The 21,732-nt window shown below is 45.5% G+C and overlaps 1 protein-coding gene across 1 annotated transcript in view; it reads left to right on the top strand.

Moving 5' to 3' along the window:
• The window catches only part of PDCD7 (programmed cell death 7), a 129,124-nt gene that overhangs the window by 82,689 nt on the left and 24,703 nt on the right, over positions 1–21,732 (top strand). Inside the window, exon 2 of the mRNA XM_069625092.1 lies at positions 8,876–9,014. Coding sequence (XP_069481193.1) covers positions 8,876–9,014 — 139 coding nt within the window. The remainder of the gene's footprint in view (positions 1–8,875; positions 9,015–21,732) is intronic.

Here is a 21,732-nt window from a genome sequence, read left to right as displayed (position 1 = left end):
TTTTTACACACACATTCTTTTACCCTATCCTTGGGATCCTTTTATATTTCTTTTTATACCTTTCTCTTGGAGTAATACTTTCCTCCAAGTGTTGTGGCATCTGTCTGACTTTTGCAGCACACAGCACTATGTGCAGTGTTGCTGGGAGCTCTTTGGGCTTCCCTCTATTTTCTGTTCCTTTCCTTACTGGAACACATGTTCCCATAGGCAGGGGGATATTTAGTATCCTTCCTATTTTTTTCCATTTGAAGATCGGCACACCCCACCTTATGTACAGTGCTGAGGGGTTCCCTTTCTCACTGCTGTGTAACTTTTGGTTACACTGACAAGCTAATCTGAATGGCTGGTGGCAGTGGTTTTAAGCCTACCCACTTTTGTGCAACTCATACTCCTAGGCTGTACTCAAAGCTGCGGTGGTGTACAGAAGGGTCACCATTGGCCTAAAATGGTGACCGTGTTCCTTTTTCACCAATACAAGATGGCCTGACCTCCTTGGTGGTCCTACCATGCAGGGTGGGGGAGGTCCTGGTTTGACTTTTTTTGTCAACGGGATCCCTTTGTAAACCCGCCAAGACGCCAGTGTGTGGTGCATGGGTGCTGATTGGCTGGGTTCCTGTATAAGAGGCATGGATCCCGAGGCTGAAGCATGCTGACCATTGGAACTGAAGAATCGACAAAGAGGAGGTCAGACACCGGAGATGCCTTCTGAGTAACCGCTGCTGTCTGACCCTTCTTCCAAGTGTCTAGAGAATCCCAAAAAGGATGACTCCCTTACACTGTTGGTTCGAATCCATCTCGAGACGACCTGTATTTTGAGCCATCCCACAACGAGCTCTGGCCTTAATGGTCTGCAAACCGCGTGTAACCTGGGACCTGTGGCCATTGTGCAGTGCAAACTTGGGTGGACTGCGTCTTGATCTCCACGGCCTTGAAGTCCCTTCACCAGAGTGCTGGACTGAGAAAGCGAGACGAATAGACTGGGCGGTAATTGTTGTTCATTGGTGCTTTGAAAAGGCATCAAAATCACAGGACCACAAATAATCCTTTGCCTGCAGACTCTTCACTCAACTGCTGCTGTGAAATACATTCCAGTGTCCCTGCTTTCGTCTTCCTGGCAAGCATCTGGTGACTGGTCTCCTGTTGCTGCATCACGGGGCCAACGTGCTGCATCCTCTTCACGTTCAAGATACAGAGACTCTTTGTAAAATTTAGCTAGAGTTTCTTTACTGTGCCTGTGATGGCTGTAGTTCTGATTTGTGTGTTTGGGCGTTCGCCTATTCACGTTTGTCCAGGCCGAACGCCTGTGTGCCTTCAGGAAGCCTTCTGCAAAGCCTTTGAACTTTTTTTAGAAGAGAAAAGCTTTACTTACTTGCACACTCTTATCTTCTGTGCTTCTCCCACCTAGAACATTGCCTTCGGCTGGCTGGATCTTTGTGATTGTGAGAAAATCCTCTCTCTAAATGTCTACCAGTCTTTAAATTCCTGCATGGACTTGCTCCACCATACTTGGTAAACACCATTTCTCGCTATACATCCCTGCAAGGGATCAGAAATGAAAGCCGGACACAAAGTTGTCATGCTTTTGGTTGAAGACTTTTATTTAAATTAAAATGGGTTGGTGAAATGCCTCTCTAACCCTATGGTAAAGAGGAATGTCCCTACATAGAAGCCAACAATGAAGGATCCGTCTGTGTAAGGATTTCAATAACTGAAAAGCTGCCCTTGTGTCAAAAATGTCCTATCTTGAGCCTCACAATACAACCAAAACAATAGAGGGTCCAAGGAAATGTCTTCAACCCGATATTCGCAAAAAAGTGTTCACAACTAAAGATTAGAATAACTCCAAAGAAAATGTTCTCCGAGGTGAAAGACTTTGGACCCAGAGGGGGTGTCCAGTTAAAGTACCGAATACAAAAGGATCGAATGGCAATGGGTCGACTCAATTTGACCTAAAACAAAAGGGTCGAATGTTTTTTTTTTTTAAATGTATATTTTTTTGGGTTTCCGTTTTGGGAAAAAATAAAAAATTACCACAAAAAAGGGGGTTTGGGGCAGGACCCCCTCCACCCCAAAATTAATAAATAAATAAATAATATTCAACACTTTTGGTTTTCGGTCCTTTTGATTCGACCCTTTGGTCATTCGATCGTATGCATTCGAAACTTTGACCTAGAACCGCCAGAGGGTGGTTCTCTTACCCTGGATTCGAAATGGATGGCAATGTTTTTACTAACAGTTCCTTATGTCTCCCTCCTGGATTCACAATGTCCCTGTTGGGCAACAAGTTTTGCAACAGTCTTTCTTGAATTCAAATCTCTTGTTCGTCTAGCAAACGCTGTACCTTTTAGATTTTCTTGTAGCTTTGCTACTCTATTAGTATACTCCCCTGCCAGGATTCTTTGTGCAATTCCAACTGCCTGGTGTACTCTCCTGCCAGGACCTCTCTTCCGTTTCAATTGCCCGGTATCTTTCTCTTGCCAGGACTTCATATGCAGTTCATAATCCCTCTTTATCACCAACACTGTACATATCATGGCTTACTCAGTATATGTGTCTGCGGTAATATTTGTTCAAATCTTGCATCTCATGCACTTGTATGTCATTGGAGCTTGACTCTGTACTTTGCCCTTTCTGCATTCAAATACACATCTTGTATTTTCTGTATCCATAATCTCAAAACGTTCAAACTATTGTTGGCCAGTTGCCAGAATGCCCTGGGGTCCCCACTAGCTTTTGTCGACTCACTGGTTCACTCCAGCTTCTCTGGTCCTGCTTGTGCTTCTGCAGCGGGGCTCTGTGGCTTGCTTCCCACTCTGGATGCTGCAGGCATCCTTCCGGGATCCCTTCGCAGCTCCGCGGTCACACGCCTGCTTCCTTTCAGGTACCGGTCTGGAAAACACTGCTTCTTCCAGACAAGTGCTGGTGTCTCCACAGCACTTCCTGCAATCGCTCTGCGTACCTCCTTCTGCTTTTGCGAACGCCTCTGCTCAGCCACATTAGTACATGTCTCCCGCACTCGAAAGCCTTCTCTCTGAAGCCGACCGTTTCTTCTGCGCGTCCTCTGCTGCAGCCTGCACAGGAATCTCTCTCCTGGCTTCCCTTTCTTTGAGGAAGCCTGCAGTCACATTTGGGCTGTGGCACCCTCCTAATACCCAGCGGTTCCCTTCTTTCTGGAGGGGCCAGATGGGTCCTCTTGGCTCCTCCAGCACTTCTCGGCTCCCCTTTGGCAGTTGGGGTGCAAGGGTTCCTCTGGCCCAAACAGCAGCTCACAGTTCCTTCCCTTCCAACACATGAATCCTGCAGCCAGGTCCTCCAGGAAGGGCATTTCACACACTTCTGTGTCTTTTCTCCTTTTTACATCTGCTCTGGCCAATGGGATTTGGGGAAGAACTAGACTACTTACAGTGGGAAGTGATCATCATTACTCCTCTCCTTCGTCCCAGTGTTGTGGGGATTGTGGGAACCATAGTCCCTTTTTTAGAATATTGTAGACATGTTTGCCATATGTTTTAAAGTCAAACTATGTTTGGAAGAAGAGTAAGTGGAGCTGGGAAAAGTGTCTTTCATAATTGTATCCATGTGATCCTCCCTCATACAGCTGCACCCAGGGTCAGGATCAGTTAGTGGCTAACATCCCCAGGCCACATGGGAGGAGGTCACCACCGGGAAAACGGGGATGAGTCCATCGGGTACATCTCACCCCGCACACACACACACCCATCATTCTCTAATGTTACTATTCCACATCTTCCATGTTCTGTGTCGCAGTTTCCCTCCTTTCACTCCTTTCCCTGCTTCATTGGAACTCTTCCTCTACATATTGTGATGAATATAGGGAATGTGTCCCCTCTCCCAAGGGGGAGCCACCTCCTTTGGGACTAGGGACGTGAGTCTGATAAGCCTAACACCCCTTGGTGTACAGGGCAAGAGGGATCCCACTGGGGGTGACCTGTTGCTCCCCCCACCCCCCACCTTCTTTGGGTACGGGCAAAATAGGGATTTATATTCTCTTCTGTGGGGGGTCAGAAATGTGTGGCAGACCACTTTGTGAAGGCTTTGCAAAAGATGCTGTTTTATTAACTCCAAAGGTTGGATAAACGTTTCGCTCTCTCTACCCTCACAAGGATTTCCCTGCCTCAAATAATCTACAGGAAATACTCTAACAAAGGTTTCTGTACCTCAAAAATAACAGCATACATTACACCACCGTAGCTGCTTCTTCTAATAACCCGGGCAAACTACCCTACCCCAGATTCAAGCAGGTTTTTCTTTAAATGTTTACAATGCATAAGGAAATCCTGTATTATAACGAAAAGGTCTGCTTCTCTCTTTCTAATCCAACTTGACAACACAAAGTTCCAATTTGGATTCTAAAGGTGATTCACAATTGTTAACAAAGCTTTCCTCTTTCCACTTCTAATCAAGGTCTTCAGACCGCTTCTTGTCATCAACAATGCAGATCTTGAAACAGTTTATTTTCATCAACAAAGACTATTTCAGAACTTCATTAGTTTCAAAACAAATGTCTTTGTCAGGATATTTTGGCACCACTTTCGTTTCAGCACTACTTCAACAAAATACTTCAGTGATTCTCCAATTACTTTGTCATAAGCTTTACCCCACACCACCACAGTACTTCATGAGTTTCCACCTGGTTTACTCCATGCCAGGTTTGCTACTGCTACTACAACTCTCTGCTCTGGTGTACTCATGCCAGAACAGAACCAATGGTTACAGAATCTCTTGGTCTGGTATGCTCTCCTGCCAGCCAAGACAAACTATTACAGTTGACTGGGTATACTCCCTGCCCGAACAGAACTAATTGGTACAACGTTTTAGAGCTGGTATAATCCCTTGCCAGGCCAAGTTACCAGATCTAGATACTTCTGTGGTATGGGTCATCTTTAAAGGTTTTAACAGTCTTCTGCTTTACGGTATTGGGTTTGAGTAATTCATCAAGGGAAACCAGAATCACACTGATGCGGTTTACTGCATCTAAGTGTTTGCCACACGCAATGCTTCCTTCCTCCTGGACCTCTTATCAGAAGGGCAGCCCTCCTGCCAATCTTGTTCCACCTTTGTTTTGTTAACCAAATGCTGTTGATAACTCTTTCCCTCCTTCACACTTCTTTGGCTTTAGCAATGTGGGTTTAAAACATTCTCTACACCTGGGCAATATTCTTCACACACTATGCTCTGTTATCTTCAATTGGTTTAGACAACCCTGGTTGTTAATAAATTGCCTTGGTGTGCGCCTCTTTTTGCTTTGGCCCTACTGGTTTGGATTCCCTTCACGAGATGTTGCCCCTTCATGTGGTTGTCTATTATTACCCACTATATATAACTATCGTCTCCTTCAGGTGGGATCTTTAAAGTCTCTTTATGCCAACTGCTTTGGTTTACATCAGCTTGGTATGCGTCACAATCCATTTGTTTTACATCAGTTTGGTTTTCAAAAGGGAGTCTGGATTCAGCTGAAATCTCAAGCCCATATGACCCTCCCAGCACCGGCATCAATTTCTCTCGCCACTCTAGTCCCAGCCTCCTGGCTCTTCTGTGATTTCTTCCTCTGCTGCTTCGCAGAGATTTCAAAGCTCCTCCACACACTACTAATACTACTGCCTTCCTGCTGCTGCTTCGGCTTCCTCACCTTCTTCCGCCTTGGTCTTATGGCCTGCACATTTAGAGGGCATTTGATGCCTCTCAGCCACCCTCCGGTGTGGGTCATCAACCTTAATGGGCTGCACGTTGCAACCGTGTGCCTCTGCAGCCCTCTTCTTCATTCCAGTTCGCTGGGAATTCTGGGACTCTATGTCCACAACACAAAGGTTCGTTTTCTCATATACTTTTCCCACCAAGTTCTTTTCTCTCCTTAAACATATTCCTTAAAGGAGTATCATAAGGATTAAAAGATAGTTTGGGTTTTAAAGAGGACTGAGGATTTTCCCGATTTAAATTGGTAATTTTTAAAGACCTCTTTACGTGTTTTTCCTGGGACTCGTAGGGTTTCCTATTTCTGGGAGTGTTATACATTTTGCAAGAGCTTTTCTCACTCTCAGTATATTACTGGTTATAAATGTCTTCCCTTAAACTGTTAGTTAGCTTGAGAGAGTAACCGTTCTCTTCGACAACATGCCATTATATGTGCTGGCATTAATGATATTCCCTTCCTTGAGGTAGACAAGTACCGCGTCTCATCCCATGAAGTCCTCCTGTTTTCCTGCGGCCCTTCTCCTCCCAGGTGATCCTCCCGGCTTGCACCACCCACAGGGTCAGGATCGGGAAGCGTATGCCTTTCCCTGGCCACCTGAGGAGACTTTAGGCTGGGTTTTCCTGAGGACTATATAGGATTCATCACATCTTCCTCGTTCCTAGAATCCGCAGGGTTTGTGGGCTATATGGGAATTAACTTGCACAATGACTTACCATTTCACACACCAGTGCCTGTTATGGTTTTTGACCCCTTTAAGGCACTGTCTTCAACCCGGATGGAAAATGGGCAGAGAGTCCACCCCCTCGTTGTGTGGAAGATAAGAGAGCTATCAGCTGTGAACCACACTGTATGAGTACCCGGAAGAGTTGGAGACGAGCAAAGGGATTTACAAAGAGACACCTCCTGCTGGGAGGAGTCCCAACAGGAGATGAGCACACACCCAGCATGGCAGGCAAACACAAATGCAAGCCTAGGTAACGTCCGGGTCCCCTGCCAAGACAATAAACAGAGAAGCCCAGTCCCAGAGGGTCTGAAGCAGCAGGGAAGCTCAAGCAGAACAGCGCCATGACGAATCGGTAGCGAAAAAAGGCACTAAAGGCAGCATCGCCTCTGACACACATGGAACCTCCGTAAGAAACCAGAGCAGAGAAGCTGCATTGACCGGCTGAAAATGCCCACCTAGAGAAGCACTCATGACTGGGTATAGGAGACCCAACCCCAGGGATTTCTGGGAGAAACCGAATCACATGCATGGTTGTGAAAACTGAGACCCTAGGGAGGATTAAGAACTAGTAAACAGTGAGTTGTGGAAAACCCCCATGATCCCAGGAGGGTTCCTTGAGAAAAAGGGCTGATCTGGCCCGGGCTTATGAGCCAAGAAGTTCCCAAAGAGGGGGGAAGCACTGACAAAAGGCCAAAGTCCCCGACCTATCAGGGAGAAAGAGAGATTAACCAAAAGTTTGACTAGTAATCCAAGGAGTAGAAGTGGGAAGAGACATTTGCTGGTGCCAGAGTGGAACTGTGCTTCGAGACCGAAGCCCCTTTTCCCAATACAGAGACTTAAAGGTGGGGTTGGAAACCATTCCATTGTTTGGGTAGAATACCCTTAGGATACTCGTGGTTAAGTTGGGTTCTGTTGTATAAGTGGTAGGGATAGGAATCCGGTTAGGATAGGTTTTTCTAGACGGTAGTCTTCGATAATTTTTGTAAAACATCCTGACAGGCACCCTTTTCTGGACTCCTGCTTTCAGGAGGACTGAAAAGTATAGAGATAGTACAGGGTTTTGTGATCCAATAAAAGAACTATGCTACACAAAATTCATTCTTGTTTCCTGATTCTGACTCGCCACAGTATCAAAAACTCTACTACTGTCCACTCAAGGAATTCTGCACAAACGAGCCACCTTCTTAACTAGGAAGGTGATTACTTTTCCTCCCAGACCATTCTTCTCTTTCCCATACTGTACAAGCTCACTTGTTAGTAGCCAGTTCTGTTTTGTGATTGCCCTGTCGGTGGTCTCTAACATTCTCACCCCAGCATCCAATGGCCAGTAACCATCTTTCCGTCCTGGCTTGCCGACCGTCAATCTCTTTTTACCTGTTTGTTTGAAACACCCGTTCCCTCAATTAGTAAAATACAAAGTACAGATAAATATTCGAAGAGATTTTTTTTTTTTTTAGCATATCTTTTCCATTCTGAAAAGGTACATTTACTGTACTCTGGCAAGAAGAGCTCCAGTAAGGTTTTGAAACTGGAGTATTTTACTCACTCTTTTTTTGAAGTTGGAAATGCATTATTTTTCAAATGGGGATAACTAAGTAATTCTCATTCCCATTGCGACTCTTTTTCAGGTGAGTAAAAGCATATGTTAACTCCAAAACGGGTATCTTTTTGTAATTAATACTTTTTTTGCACCTCACAGTTTATGCAAATCAGAAGCCACATTTGTACCTTTTTAAAGCTTCTTACTCTGATAAGGCTCCTCTTCCCGGGGCACTGATGGAAAATATCAGCTGGGCTGCGTGAGATGGGGGGGAGGGGGGGAGAGTGAGTATCCTCTGTGGTCAATGTTTCCCATTTTCTATTGGGAGCCTTTCTACTCCCTATTTTGTATGTTGAGCACTTGCCTGGGTCTATGTAGTAAAAGTGGCTGGTACTTCGATTATCCATAGCGCTGCTGGGAGGCATATCTTACAGATTTGGAGTTGGTCATGCCATCCTTGCATGCTTCCGTTTCATGGCAGGACGCAACAAAAGGGAAAACGTCGCCCCCAAACCAAAGCTTGTTTTGCTAGAAATGAATCAGTATGCACTTTACTCAAATCATTTTGAAAGAACTTTTCACCATAGAGCGAAGCGAATGCCAGGTCACTTGTTGGCTGTGCCGTTTTTGTGTTTGCACAGTTAGGTTTATGTGTGATACTCCGCTCATTGTATTTTCATTCACTGAAGCATCACCAAAAAAAGTTAGTGTTTAGAATTCTGAATAGATCCAATGACTTGAACTCTGCTGATTCAGTTTAGATCTGGTATATTTGTCCGGGAGGAGATAAAGGGGCTAGGGTCCGAAATCGTCTGAGCAAATTCATTACAAGCATGATTTTCCCTTGTTATAAAATACCCTTCGTAATGTTGCAGATCTAATTTGTTTCTTTCTTTAGGAACGTGAAGTGAAAGCTGCCGCAGACAGTGTTCTTTCTGAAGTCTTGAAAAAACAGGGCGATACTAAGAGGATGGTATCTGTCCTGCGGGCCCTGGAAAAGCTCAGAAAGCTAAGAAAAGAAGCCGCGGCTAGAAAAGGTAAACTGATTGGGAGCTGTGTTGCATTTGCATGGAGACTTAAAGGACCTGCTATGCAAACTTGTACAGTCTTAACTCTTCCATGTAGCACCCGAAAAGCAAATCCTGGTTGATGTTCTATTTGGGGTAGCCTGAGTGTTTTGAGTCCTCCCTGTATCATAGTCTTCGGTTTCCAAATCATGATCATATTTGAGATGTGGAAGGTCTTTTTTTTACTTTTTTTGGGTCTCTCTTGATGGTCAGGAAGAGCTTGGTAGTGATGTGAGCATTAACCTCTGCAAGAAGTCAGGAGTATATTATGTGATTAGTAGCTGGGTCGTCTTAAAAAAATTGGGGCTTGATCGAGGGAGCCACATGTGGTAGATAGTGAACCAGCTGCCTGCTTTGGCAGCATCACTCCTGGCTTGCAGTTTACCAGATTTTGTGGTACTGCAGTAGTAACTTGATTTCCCTGCATCACAGTGCTTGTGAAGATTTGGCTGGTGCTTCTGTTGGAGGGCACTGGAGTAAGCATGTCTTCTAAACTAGGGCTCAATTAGTTGTTCACACAGGTGAAGGGTACTAGAGATTATGTGGCTAAGTAAATTCTTGCACAGCGAGGTGCAGCCTGGTGTGCCCAAGTGCTGTCATGCTGCCATCGTGTGACAATATACAGTCATTATATGCCAGTTACTGCCATTTTTGGCTAGGCTCCAAATATGTTTCTTGTCCTGCTGCTTTTTGCCATTTATTTAATGGTGATATATAGCTTTATGCTGGGAACTGACACCTGCCAACCTATCTCTTGACCGCCAGCATCTGACAGTACTGAGCGACTTCAACGTTTGGCTTGAGAAATATGACAATTCCATCACAAAATCCCTCACAGCTAACCTTGCTGCATAACATCTCAAACAACTAAAGAAGGGTGCTACCCATATAACCACGCCACATGCTCAACATAGATTTCTGCCATTGTGACATTGCCACAGACTGCTCCCAGTCCACCCGCCATGTGCAGACCACTTACTCTTCCCTTTCACAATCCTCAGACGCTCTGCCAGTGCAGAACCTTCCTTGGCTCCTCTGACCCTGGCCAGACCCAGGAAAGGAGTGCAAAACAATACCTTGTGGAAGTACTGCATTTACACAAACCAATCCCCACATCGGTCCCACTATCAAACATCCTGGATGAAGTACTCCACAACATTCCTAAGTAAATTAACTTGGCTTTAAACTAGATGGCTCCAACAGAAACTCTCAGAAGAAAAATCTTGTGTAATGGAACATCTTAGGAAAGATTTTATTTTTGCTGCTTTCCTCCCATAGAAGTCTATGGGATGCCCTTTATTTTTGCTGTTTTGAACCCTGTGATGACGGTTTTTTAGAGGGAAGTAAAGCCTTGTCTTTTTGCTCATTCTTCAGAGGGAAACTGATAAGTCTCTTTGTTAAAATTGCACAGATCAACTTAAAGTGAAGTTCGGATACTTTGTATCTTTATTACTGTTTTGTACAATTGCTTTTTGATTACTTTTAGAATGAGCCTAGGACGAAATGTGACGGCGTGTATTTTTTTCTACTTTGTTTGTAACCTTTTACTTGCGCACTTTTCCACTTACCTCAAAGGGCTCCTAATAGTGGCTAGATCAGAAGATGGATGTGCCACAAGGTTTTCGTGTGAACCTGGATGTGGGGGCTTGGACTGTCTGGTACCAATACAAATCCTGGCGACTGAATTTCTGTTGCTGGGCAAATATGATGACCAGTGGCTATCCGTGATTGGATAGCAACTGCCAATTTGAATTGTGCAGTTCCTTACCATTGGTGTGCTTGGGCGAGCTCCCATCCCAAATCTTGGCTATAAGCAGGGCTCCTGCAGCCATTTGAGAGATCGTTGGAACCACATCCTCTACGAAGAAGAGCAGCCTGTTAACGACCCAAGGATGACCCCAGCAGCTGACCAGCGCCAACTCGCCTCAAGTCCAGGTGAAGTCCTGCTCCTTTGCCTGATCTCAAGAAGACCCTTGTTGTTGCTTCGACCCCTGGACCGGTGGGAACAACCAGTCTCTACCCTGCTCGAGGATCCATACCTTCTGAGCCTTCGGAATGTGGTATGAAGTGATTATATAGAATAGAAAACAACTAATGAAATTTCAACGAATGAAAAAACAACCAATACCAAAATAGCTAATTTTGGAAAAAAAATAAAAATGGCTTTGGGAGTGGGAATAGTGGTTTGGGGGGCGGTGGGGGAAAAGTATTACAAGGAAAAAGGGGGTTGGGCTTTGAGAGGCATACCCCTAAAATAATGAAAGCACAAATAGTTATTTTATTTGCTTTTAATTTGTTTTAAATTTCTTTAGTCGTTTTTTCATTCAATGAAATCACATGTAACCTTCAGAAGTGTCTCTGGACCAACCGGTGGACTGAACAACTCTCTCCTGGGTTACCTTGCTGCAACTGTCGCTGCTCCAAATGCATCCTTGCAACTTGGAGGATCTTCAACAAGCACAACAGGATGCTGTGACGGGATCATGAAGCAAGACAGATTCAAAGTTCAAATAAAAGATATTTATTAACTTAAATGTCAGACTGGTAGAAGGCCTAATTTGCCCTCTACTAAGGTGGGGTTACCCTACCTGAATGAAACTAAGAAAAGTCTGATTCAAAGAGTTCAACTTAAAAATCCAGTTCCGGAAGCACCTAAAGACCTTCCTCTTTGCTTCTGCCTTCTCTCCTCCTCCTGTCTGCTGATCTGTTCTGCTTTGGCATTGTGCACCTGGTTACCCTCTGATTTTGGGCCGAGGTATTTGCCCACCTTGCCACTCACCCGCACTGCCTTCTGCAACCCTTGCACTTGGGTCTCTATCTGTAACCCTACAGTCCCCCCTTTTTTCTGCACTTATTAGACACAAAAAAGCCTAGCAGGCAACCCTCTCTCGAAAGAACTTGGCATGATAACCTGAACTGAACAAGCGTACCAACAGCAACCCCATACACGTGTTTCAGCCTTGTTGGGCCTCATCAGTGAGGTGGAGCTGTGCCTGAAAGGTACAGTGAGCAAAAAGCAGATTGCTGCGAACTCTCAAAGTGGTTAAAAACCACTGAACAGATTATCATGCCATGTTCTTTCGAGAGAGGGGCCCCTGCTACCTTTTTTTAAACTTATTAGACACCGCCTGTCTGTGCCTTAAACCTAGCACTGGTCCCTTGCTGGCTGCACTACCACTTGTTGTTTATTCCTATGATCAGCACTTTCCACCTCCTCCTTCTGCACTTTCCCCCTTCCCTCTCCCCTGCACTTGCGCGTTCTCAATGTCACTGTGCCTGGTAAGATCGTTGTTTTTGTTCTCCCTTGTGCCCCTCCCTTGCCTTGTCGCGCTCTGAAACACATGTGTATGAGCGCGATACAAATAAAATAAAATAGAATAAATATCAACATGAGTGCCGACTCGGTTCCCTGGCCAGTGCGGAAACCTGATTGATGTGGGTTTAGGATGTGGTGGTGTTCGAGGTGTTGTTGAATTTGGAGATAGGCGACGCAGTCTATGATCCGCAGGAGGAATGGAACTGTGGTGATGGACTGATAATTGGAGGGGATCGAGGTATTGAGAGAGGGTTTCTTGAGAAGTGGCAAAATCCATGATTCTTTTAGCGAGCGTGGGACAGAGCAGGATGCAAACGAGGCATTAATAATCTCTGTAATCTGCGACATTAGGAGGTCTATGCATGCTTTGATGAGGGGTGCCGGGCACATGTCTGCTTTACATTTGGAAGGTTTAAAACCCTTAAGGATGTCAGCGACCTCTGGCACTGTGACTGGGTGGAAGCTGAAAAGGGGCATGGCCTGCAGGAGGGGGCGATGATTGTGATTTGGGAGGAGGTGTTGATAGTGGGTAATTTGACCTTTATCTTGGTTTGTAGACCTGCTGTTTTATCCAGGAGAGCTTTCTGGACATCATTACAACATGTTGCGGAGCAAGACATTGCTATTTGTTTTTAACCTTTACCACAGAAGTACTTTTAGTTAGTAGTCTGTCCTTGCAGGAGAGTACATCAGGGCAGAGAACTCTGTAGTAGTAGGCCTAGCAGGTGAGTGGATAGGTAGAAGTTATTGAAGTACTGTGATGTGGTTAAAGGTTTTGAAGACGTTGCAGAACCATTAAGATGCTCATGGGAACTGTTAGAGAATCATCCTGGCATTAATATTGCTGAAGCAAGTTTTGTGTGAACTGTTGCAGAATCATCGAACATTGTTAAATCAGTGGCTATTGAACTGCTGCAGAATTATCCTGGCAGACATTGTTGTTCATCCTAATGAACTGTGGACTTATTCTTGGTTTGTAAGAAGAAGTTGTTTTGAGCGCTTTGTTACAAGTGGAAACAGGAAAACCCTTTTTGGACAATTTTGAACTGTTGGTGAAATTGAAGTTGGAACTTTTGTTGTCAACTTGGAATCAAAACTACTGAATTGGGACTTTAAAAAATAAAACTGGATTTCCTTAGCCTTACGGAACTGTTGAATATAATCCTGTAGAAAACTGGGAATGGGGAATTCACCCAGTTTATAAGGAGAGACGGTTACCAGGCTGTGAACATAACTATTACATTTGCTATATGTGTACTGTGTGAGAAACCTGAAAGTGTCTCACCCGCTAGTCCCCAGGGATCCGTCACCTAGGTGGCCAGCACAAAGCCATCACTTTCAGATCCAGATCCTGCAGTGGACCAGTGCGGGAGGATCACCTGAATGAGGGGTCTTTGGGGAGTGGGAGTTGGACACCGGATGGCGAGATGCGGTATCCCCTTCCCTGTAACACCCTACCCCATCCTACCAGGTAGGATACTTAGGTACTCAACCCCTCACGCCCCCTTTCCCAAAACAAACTCGTTTTCACGGACAGCTCACTATGAGAGAAAACGGACTAACATCTGAGCCATATACCTGACCTGTCCCAATGGCAGGGCCAAGTAGTTGCTGACCATTACACACACCTGACTTCCATTAAACTTCCCCACACGAATAAAAGGTGGAGCACGAGAGCACACTCTGAGCGAGGCAAAGCACACAAGGAAGCAGCAGTTCCAAGATGACAGTTTAATACAAGGCGATAGATGGCAAAACCGAATGGGATCGGAAGGAAGGAAGTGCGTGCCCTTGACCTTTTCAACGAGAGACCGTTACTTTCATGAACTTTCGAGAATAGAAAACGTAAGACCAGAAATCAAGGCTCAAGAATCCTACTTTGTGTGTCATAGGTACCCGGGGCTCTCCTTTGTCGATAGTCAAGGTGGGGTAGAATCGCTTGCCGCTCTGGTACTGTCCTTGGCTCCTACAACAAAGCAGCGCCAGTGAAGTCTGCCCAGCCGGTGAGTTCGGGAGCCTGATACCAGAGCAGGCTGTGTTGAAGCCAAGGTTGCTGTTAAGAAAGGAAGAAGGCAAGGGAAATGTGCACGAAATCACACAGTGAACAACTTTGAATCTAACAACGTGCATACAATACCCAAGACTCGTGTATACTAAAACCCAGGAGTGCAAATAGAGTGAAACAATAATACCAATATATGAAAAGGGATGTGCGGTAAGCACTTAGAACCTCCTTATGACTGAAAGGAAAGTCGGCAAACTCCTTACCCACTATGCTATTACAGATACTGACAACGCTAAGCCCACGTAGAGGGCAAGCAAGGACAGGATCTGTGAGCTGACACTCTGGATGATACTGAATAAGGACCTTAAACAGTACTCACGAGGACCGGAAAGACCACTTGAATGTCAGTAAACCCACAAACCCAGTTGATCAAACAGGGACCCTGAAGGCTATAACAGCAATGGGTGTAGGAAAACTAAATACATAAGACCCTAGTCAAGGGGCAAGTAGGAATAGTGATTATAGAATAGTGAGGAAAAACAAAGGGCATTCACACTGGGACTAGTTACAACAGCACCCCACACCTAATAATCAATGGGAAATAAATGCAGAAGTGCAATGGAAAACATGGAATGGATCCCAATAGAAAGTAAGGATCAGGAGCAGGGAAAATGATATCACAAAAGGAAACCTTTCCCACCCATCCAAGGAGAAAAGGCAGGAAGCTAAATCTATAAAGGGAAAGACTAATGCATCAAGTTTTTCAGTAGCAAAGGACAGCTTCAAAGAAACAGAGAACACAGGCAAATTGGGCAGCATCAAAGGGTAAAGCACAGAGAAAGGCTGCCTGCAGACAGAGGAAGACAGAAAGGGAAATCCAGAAAGCAGAAATCAATTAAGCACATAAATTCGAAATCCAGAGCAGAGGAACAAGAAACGGGAACTAGTAACTAGGCACAAAAGCTAGGAACCAGGAACAAGGGACCAGTCACAACAGGAACACTGCAACAATGACCAGCGCTGGACTGAAGTAAACTGAGGCTTTTAAAGCTGCTTAACGAGCACACCCCTCAGGTGTGCCGCCTGCTGCACCTGCAGCCACAGGTGTTGCCTATCCTCCACCCAACCTTGTCCTGCAAGGGAGGAGATGAGGCAGTGAGCCAGGCATTCTGGGAAGCATAGTCATTAGATTAAAGAAGCATGCTGGCTGCCAAAAACCAGGAATGGATCCGGAAGGGAAGTAACTTGGAAAATAAGGTTTTAGCGCTCCCAATTCATCACAGCACTGTAGCATAAGGTTCGGAGGAAATGGCCAGTAGGGAAAAAAAAACAAAACATGCCCCCAAGTGACGGGAGCGAAGGGAGCGAGCCGTGACACTATACCCCCTCCCACGGCCGACTCCAGGCGGCCGTCACCCGCACAAAACATCTTCCTTCCATGACAGGAGCGCTTTGCCTTCGGAGGTGGCACTGACGGAAACGATGACCCGTGGGCAAAAGCAGAGGTACTGGAATGAATAGAATCAGGCCGCAGTCTAGAAGAGCCATAGGCAGGTTTTCGGTGAGGAAGAGACTCATGGGTCGAAGAAAGGCATGAAGGACTTGCAGGACCCGAAGCAGAGTTGGAAGGTCCAGGAAGCTCAGTCTCTGGGAGCGAACACTCATACATCATTGAGGAGGGAGGCAGGCTGGTGCAACATGCTTTAGACAATGGTGGATGCTCTGGTAGCCTCCCTGCTGAGTGCGGACACACAGGAGGTGAGAAAATAGCAGGTTTCAGGAAATGTTCATGTTCAGAAAAAGAAGGTGGCGGTCGAGGTAGAGGTTCGGATCTTCTCCCATCATCCATCTGGTTAAAGGCCTGTGATTGAGGGTGACCAAGGTTCGACTGCATCTGTTCCACGCCTTGGGGGAAGTCCAATGGGTTGTACGAGGCTGGCACTCCTGGTGTCAGTCATGTAACCACCTTGTTGCACGTGGGATACAACCGCAGGGACGTTTGGCATACCGATAGGAGTGATAGACGCAGAACTTGGTACATCAGGCACACTCGCAGCAGGAGCAATAACAGGCACATCTTGAACTGCAGCAGTTATACCCTTCCTTTGGCTACTAGCACCCGGATGGTGCAGCAGCTGGGGGGCCGTCTCCGTCCCCTCCCTCGGGCTCATGTGGGATCCGGCAACAAAAAAGCGGTCAAGTGGCTGATCCAAACCGGCCCTCAAATGCGAACCGTCCAGCCCGTTATCTTGGTCAGCTACTTGTTCGGTGACTGGGCCATGGCGGATGATATCCGTCTACCTCTCGTAACACTCCAGGCAAGTCCAACGGCCTTGCATGTAAGGCCCTCCCGAGTCGTGATCCAGCTTGATGTTTCTGAAGAGAGAGCTGGCAGAAGTCTCAGACTCAGATGTTGCATATTCGGGAGGCGCTGATTCTACAGTCAAGCAGTTGGGAGAATCAGCTTGTGTAAAAGGCAGGCCTTCTGGTGATCCTCCAGAAGCATAAGAAGGGCAGGCTGGACGTTAATGCGTAATAAATGGTTGGGATTCAGGAGGTAACTCTGAAGTAGAAGAATATGCAACATGATCAGACAGAGTAGACAGGTGCACCTCCGATATTGGCAGCGAGGCTGAGCAGGATACAGGTCTCTCATGAACTGAAGCCAAACTAGCAGTAGGCTCTGGGACCGAAGATGGGTGTGCTACCGGAGGCTCCATGGCTGAAGGATAATCCGCTGGATGAGTCACTGTAGCCGAAAACAGGCATGCCAGAGGAAATTCTGAGGCTGAGGGCATGCAAGCTAGAGCCGTCTCGTTAGCTGAAGACAAACTTGTCAAGGTCTTTGGCTCTGACCACGTACATGGTGAAGGCTCTTGAGTGACTGGCAGACATAGCAAGTGTTCATTGATTGAAGACAGGTTTGACAACGATGACTGCAGAGCTGTGGACTGGATAATCGAAGAGTCAATGGTTGTAGGAGGACAGACTAAAGACCTTGAAGTCAACAGACACATTTGTTGCTCAGGAATGGAAAGCACCTTTAGGGCGGCTGACTCCTTGGCACCAGTAACCAAAGACTGAGCTGTACCCCTGCCGTCCCTCTCCTTAGTGGATGACACAGAGTCTCTTCCTTTGTAGAAGTCGAAATCAACCAGAGGAATCACCATGTTAATCAGGATTTCGTCAAATGTCCATTCCTCTGTCTTAGCTTCTGAAAGTGGCATATTAACACTCAACAGTTCAGGAATTGCCTGCCGGGTCTTTGGTTCAGTATACTGTGGAATGAGTCCATCAAAACATGAATTCTGTACTGTCTTTGACTGTTCATTGTGACAAAAATTGCCAGAAGGAGGAGCGAACACAGAGGTAGCATCGTTTTCCACATCAGCTTGAATGTCTACTTCAGTCTCAGCAGCTAGATCAAGGGCAGAACCTAAGCCTACAGTAGTGACTGATTCTGTGTATGCCACCATTGCGGATTGTGTTTGGGAATCAGAAGCATGTATGTGTTCAAGCTCAGAATTATGACAAACTGCTACACAGGAAATCTTAGGTAGAGGAGTGGCTTGTAAATCTTCAGCTAACGGCAATTCCTGACAAACGGTAGGACAATTGTCAGAACCTGTGCCCTGAATAAGGGCTGTGCTAGAAAAAAGACTTTCACTCCCAATAGATTTTACATATTGACAAGTATCATGACCTACAAAAACCTCCGCACTCAGGGACTGAACAGTATTAACTTCATCAACGGATAAAGTTTGAGGTGTATTCAGAAAAGACTGTAAGGTTTTATTCTCCTCTTGTAAAGTAATGTATTCTTGTTTTAACTCCTCAAGTTCAGCTTTTAGCATGCCCCGCCTTAACTGTACATCCCTATCAGTAGGCACAGGGGAAGGCACGGTGGCATCAGGGCTGGATCCTGCCCTAGCCATCCGGATGTGCACTGATTGTACATTGTCATTTACTGCTTGCAAGTTTTGTGATCTATACTCTCTCTTACCGACTTGGTCTGTGTTTCCCTTAAGCAGACTACTGACATCAGACCTCTTGGCATTAGGGACTACAGTAAGTACTTGTGCAGAGGAGTAAGCAGTAGACTGAGGGCTGAAAACAGAAGATATGCAAGGAACCCCTCCATTTTTTATGTTTGAATCATGAAACTGTTCAATCTGAGGTAAAGCACAACCGGAATCATGGGGTTCAACAACAGACGTACTCGTGTGTAGTAAATCTAGCAGTGTGTTGTTTTCCGCTGCTAAGGCTTGTGCGGACATAGAATCTGGATCAAAATTAAAGACAGAACTAGGATCAGGCAATGTACGATGGGCCATCCTGTGGGAAAAATACTTTGCACGTAAATACCCATTTGTAACAAGGAGTTCATTTAAGTCAGGATCAGTGATTTGATTGTCACAGGTAAAGTTAAGGGAAGCCTTCTGTACAAACTTGTTAGTGGCCTTGCTGCCTTTCTTTCTTAAACTGGCCATATTCAAACGGGAATAACGGCTGGTCATTCTGTTAAGAAAGGAAGAAGGCAATGAATATGGCAAGGGAAATGTGCACGAAATCACACAGTGAACAACTTTGAATCTAACAACGTGCATACAATACCCAAGACTCTTGTATACTAAAACCCAGGAGTGCAAATAGAGTGAAACAATAATACCAATATATGAAAAGGGATGTGGGGTAAGCACTTAGAACCTCCTTATGACTGAAAGGAAAGTCGGCAAACTCCTTACCCACTATGCTATTACAGATACTGACAGCGCTAAGCCCACGTAGAGGGCCAGCAAGGACAGGATCTGTGAGCTGACACTCTGGATGATACTGAATAAGGACCTTAGAAACAGTACTCACGAGGACCGGAAAGACCACTTGAATGTCAGTAAACCCACAAACCCAGTTGATCAAACAGGGACCCTGAAGGCTATAACAGCAATGGGTGTAGGAAAACTAAATACATAAGACCCTACTCAAGGGGCAAGTAGGAATAGTGATTATAGAATAGTGAGGAAAAACAAAGGGCATTCACACTGGGACTAGTTACAACAGCACCCCACACCTAATAATCAATGGGAAATAAATGCAGAAGTGCAATGGAAAACATGGAATGGATCCCAATAGAAAGTAAGGATCAGGAGCAGGGAAAATGATATCACAAAAGGAAACCTTTCCCACCCATCCAAGGAGAAAAGGCAGGAAGCTAAATCTATAAAGGGAAAGACTAATGCATCAAGTTTTTCAGTAGCAAAGGACAGCTTCAAAGAAACAGAGAACACAGGCAAATTGGGCAGCATCAAAGGGTAAAGCACAGAGAAAGGCTGCCTGCAGACAGAGGAAGACAGAAAGGGAAATCCAGAAAGCAGAAATCAATTAAGCACATAAATTCGAAATCCAGGGCAGAGGAACAAGAACTAGGAACTAGGCACAAAAGCTAGGAACAAGGGACCAGTCACAACAGGAACACTGCAACAATGACCAGCGCTGGACTGAAGTAAACTGAGGCTTTTAAAGCTGCTTAACGAGCACACCCCTCAGGTGTGCCGCCTGCTGCACCTGCAGCCACAGGTATTGCCTATCCTCCACCCAACCTTGTCCTGCAAGGTAGGAGGTGAGGCAGTGAGCCAGGCATTCTGGGAAGCATAGTCATTAGATTAAAGAAGCATGCTGGCTGCCAAAAACCAGGAATGGATCCGGAAGGGAAGTAACTTGGAAAATAAGGTTTTAGCGCTCCCAATTCATCACAGCACTGTAGCATAAGGTTCGGAGGAAATGGCCAGTAGGGAAAAAAAAAAAAAAACATGCCCCCAAGTGACGGGAACGGGAGCGAAGGGAGCGAGCCGTGACAGTTGCAAGCGGCAACAATGTATAGTGAAAGCTGAAGCGAACAGCGTATGAAGCATATGTGATAAGACGTGACCAAAATTGAACAGATGAGCGATTGAACTTTGAAGCCAAGATACAATACCTTAGAGAAGAGCGGTCCTGCACCGCGTGGGTGCTCATTCGAAAGTCTGTGAGGTATCCAACTGAAAGGTGGCAAAAGTGAAAGAGTGATAAAGAATTGTGAAATCAAAGTGGTCCTGCAACGGGTCAAGTAAACCCCTGTGCACATTCGAAAGTCTTCGATTTTAATAGCGTAACGAAAGTTGATGACACATTAAATGAAATTGGTCCGATCCCGGCAGAGGGAGACTAATTGAACATTGTGATAAAGAGGATCCGAGGTGAAATAGTGAATCGCCTATGAAATTGAGTACTTATGAAATCCTAAGAGGGAAAGAACGTATTGTTTGTTTGTCGTATCAGGCCCTCTGAAAGAAGGGACTTTGAAAGGCAAAGAGACTTGGGCACGGAAGGCCCTGATACTAATGATTAAACTGTATTGTCGTGCTAGAGAAGCCAGTGACTGTGCTAAGCTCGAGTGTACAGCATTGTCCTGTGTCGAAAACGTGGGGAAGAGAGGCCAACGGCCTGAACATGCTTACATATCATTTTGTGAGCACCTCCTTTTCGTAACGCTGTTTCCACACTATTTGTATTTAGAGGTAAGGATTGGCAATAGGTTTATTAGTATAAGCCCTTTTATTTTGACAAGACACCACTAGGACTGTGTTATTATTATTTGATGGTCATATCAGTAGATTTCGGATTACATAGGGGTTTTTCAAACCCTTTTTGAAGTTCAGTAAACGCCCTTAAACTGTGGTCACTTGTGTCTGTCTTACTGTTGATACCATGCCTTCCTTACAACTGCCATACATCATCTTGTTGAGTTATTGTATGTATATGTGTGAGGGATAGAATCCTTTTGTTAAGTGTTTCCTTTTAGTCAATTTTAGGAAGGGGAATCCTCGTCAGCGTAGCATTTATCCAACCCTTTTTTAGTTAATAATGCCATCTTTTGAAAAATCTTCACAAAGTTGTCCACCTTACATTTCCGGCCACTCACAGAAGGCTGGGGAAGCCGTGTTTAGTATCAGAAAGTGAAAGAATCATATGACCACAATGTTCTGTGAACCAGGGAGTCAAAGGAATATGTGTGATTTGTATCCTAATGTACAAGCGTGCTTAAATTGAAAGATGACGACCCTACCACCGAGCCACAGGACTTTGGGGAATTAATGGGGAAGGCTCCAGGCAAGAGTTTCTTCACGACTAGATGTGACGCTATGGTTTCGGCACCCCTTTTCAGGAGCCAGAAGAAGACTGAATATCGCCGATTGGATTTGCGTTGCTAATCTGGTGCACCACTCTGGTGAGGGGACTTCAAGGGCTGAAACCGCGTCTCTGGAGAGCCAGGAGGGAGGCCACCAAAGTTTCAGCTTGATTCGGAACACCACGCACCACACAATGGCTCA

Source organism: Ambystoma mexicanum, chromosome 11 (assembly GCF_040938575.1).
Source record: "Ambystoma mexicanum isolate Mex_15411 chromosome 11, UKY_AmexF1_1, whole genome shotgun sequence".
Taxonomy (NCBI): Eukaryota; Metazoa; Chordata; class Amphibia; order Caudata; family Ambystomatidae; genus Ambystoma; species Ambystoma mexicanum.
Note: the sequence above shows the minus strand (reverse complement) of the source record. Positions and strands in the feature narration are given on the sequence as shown.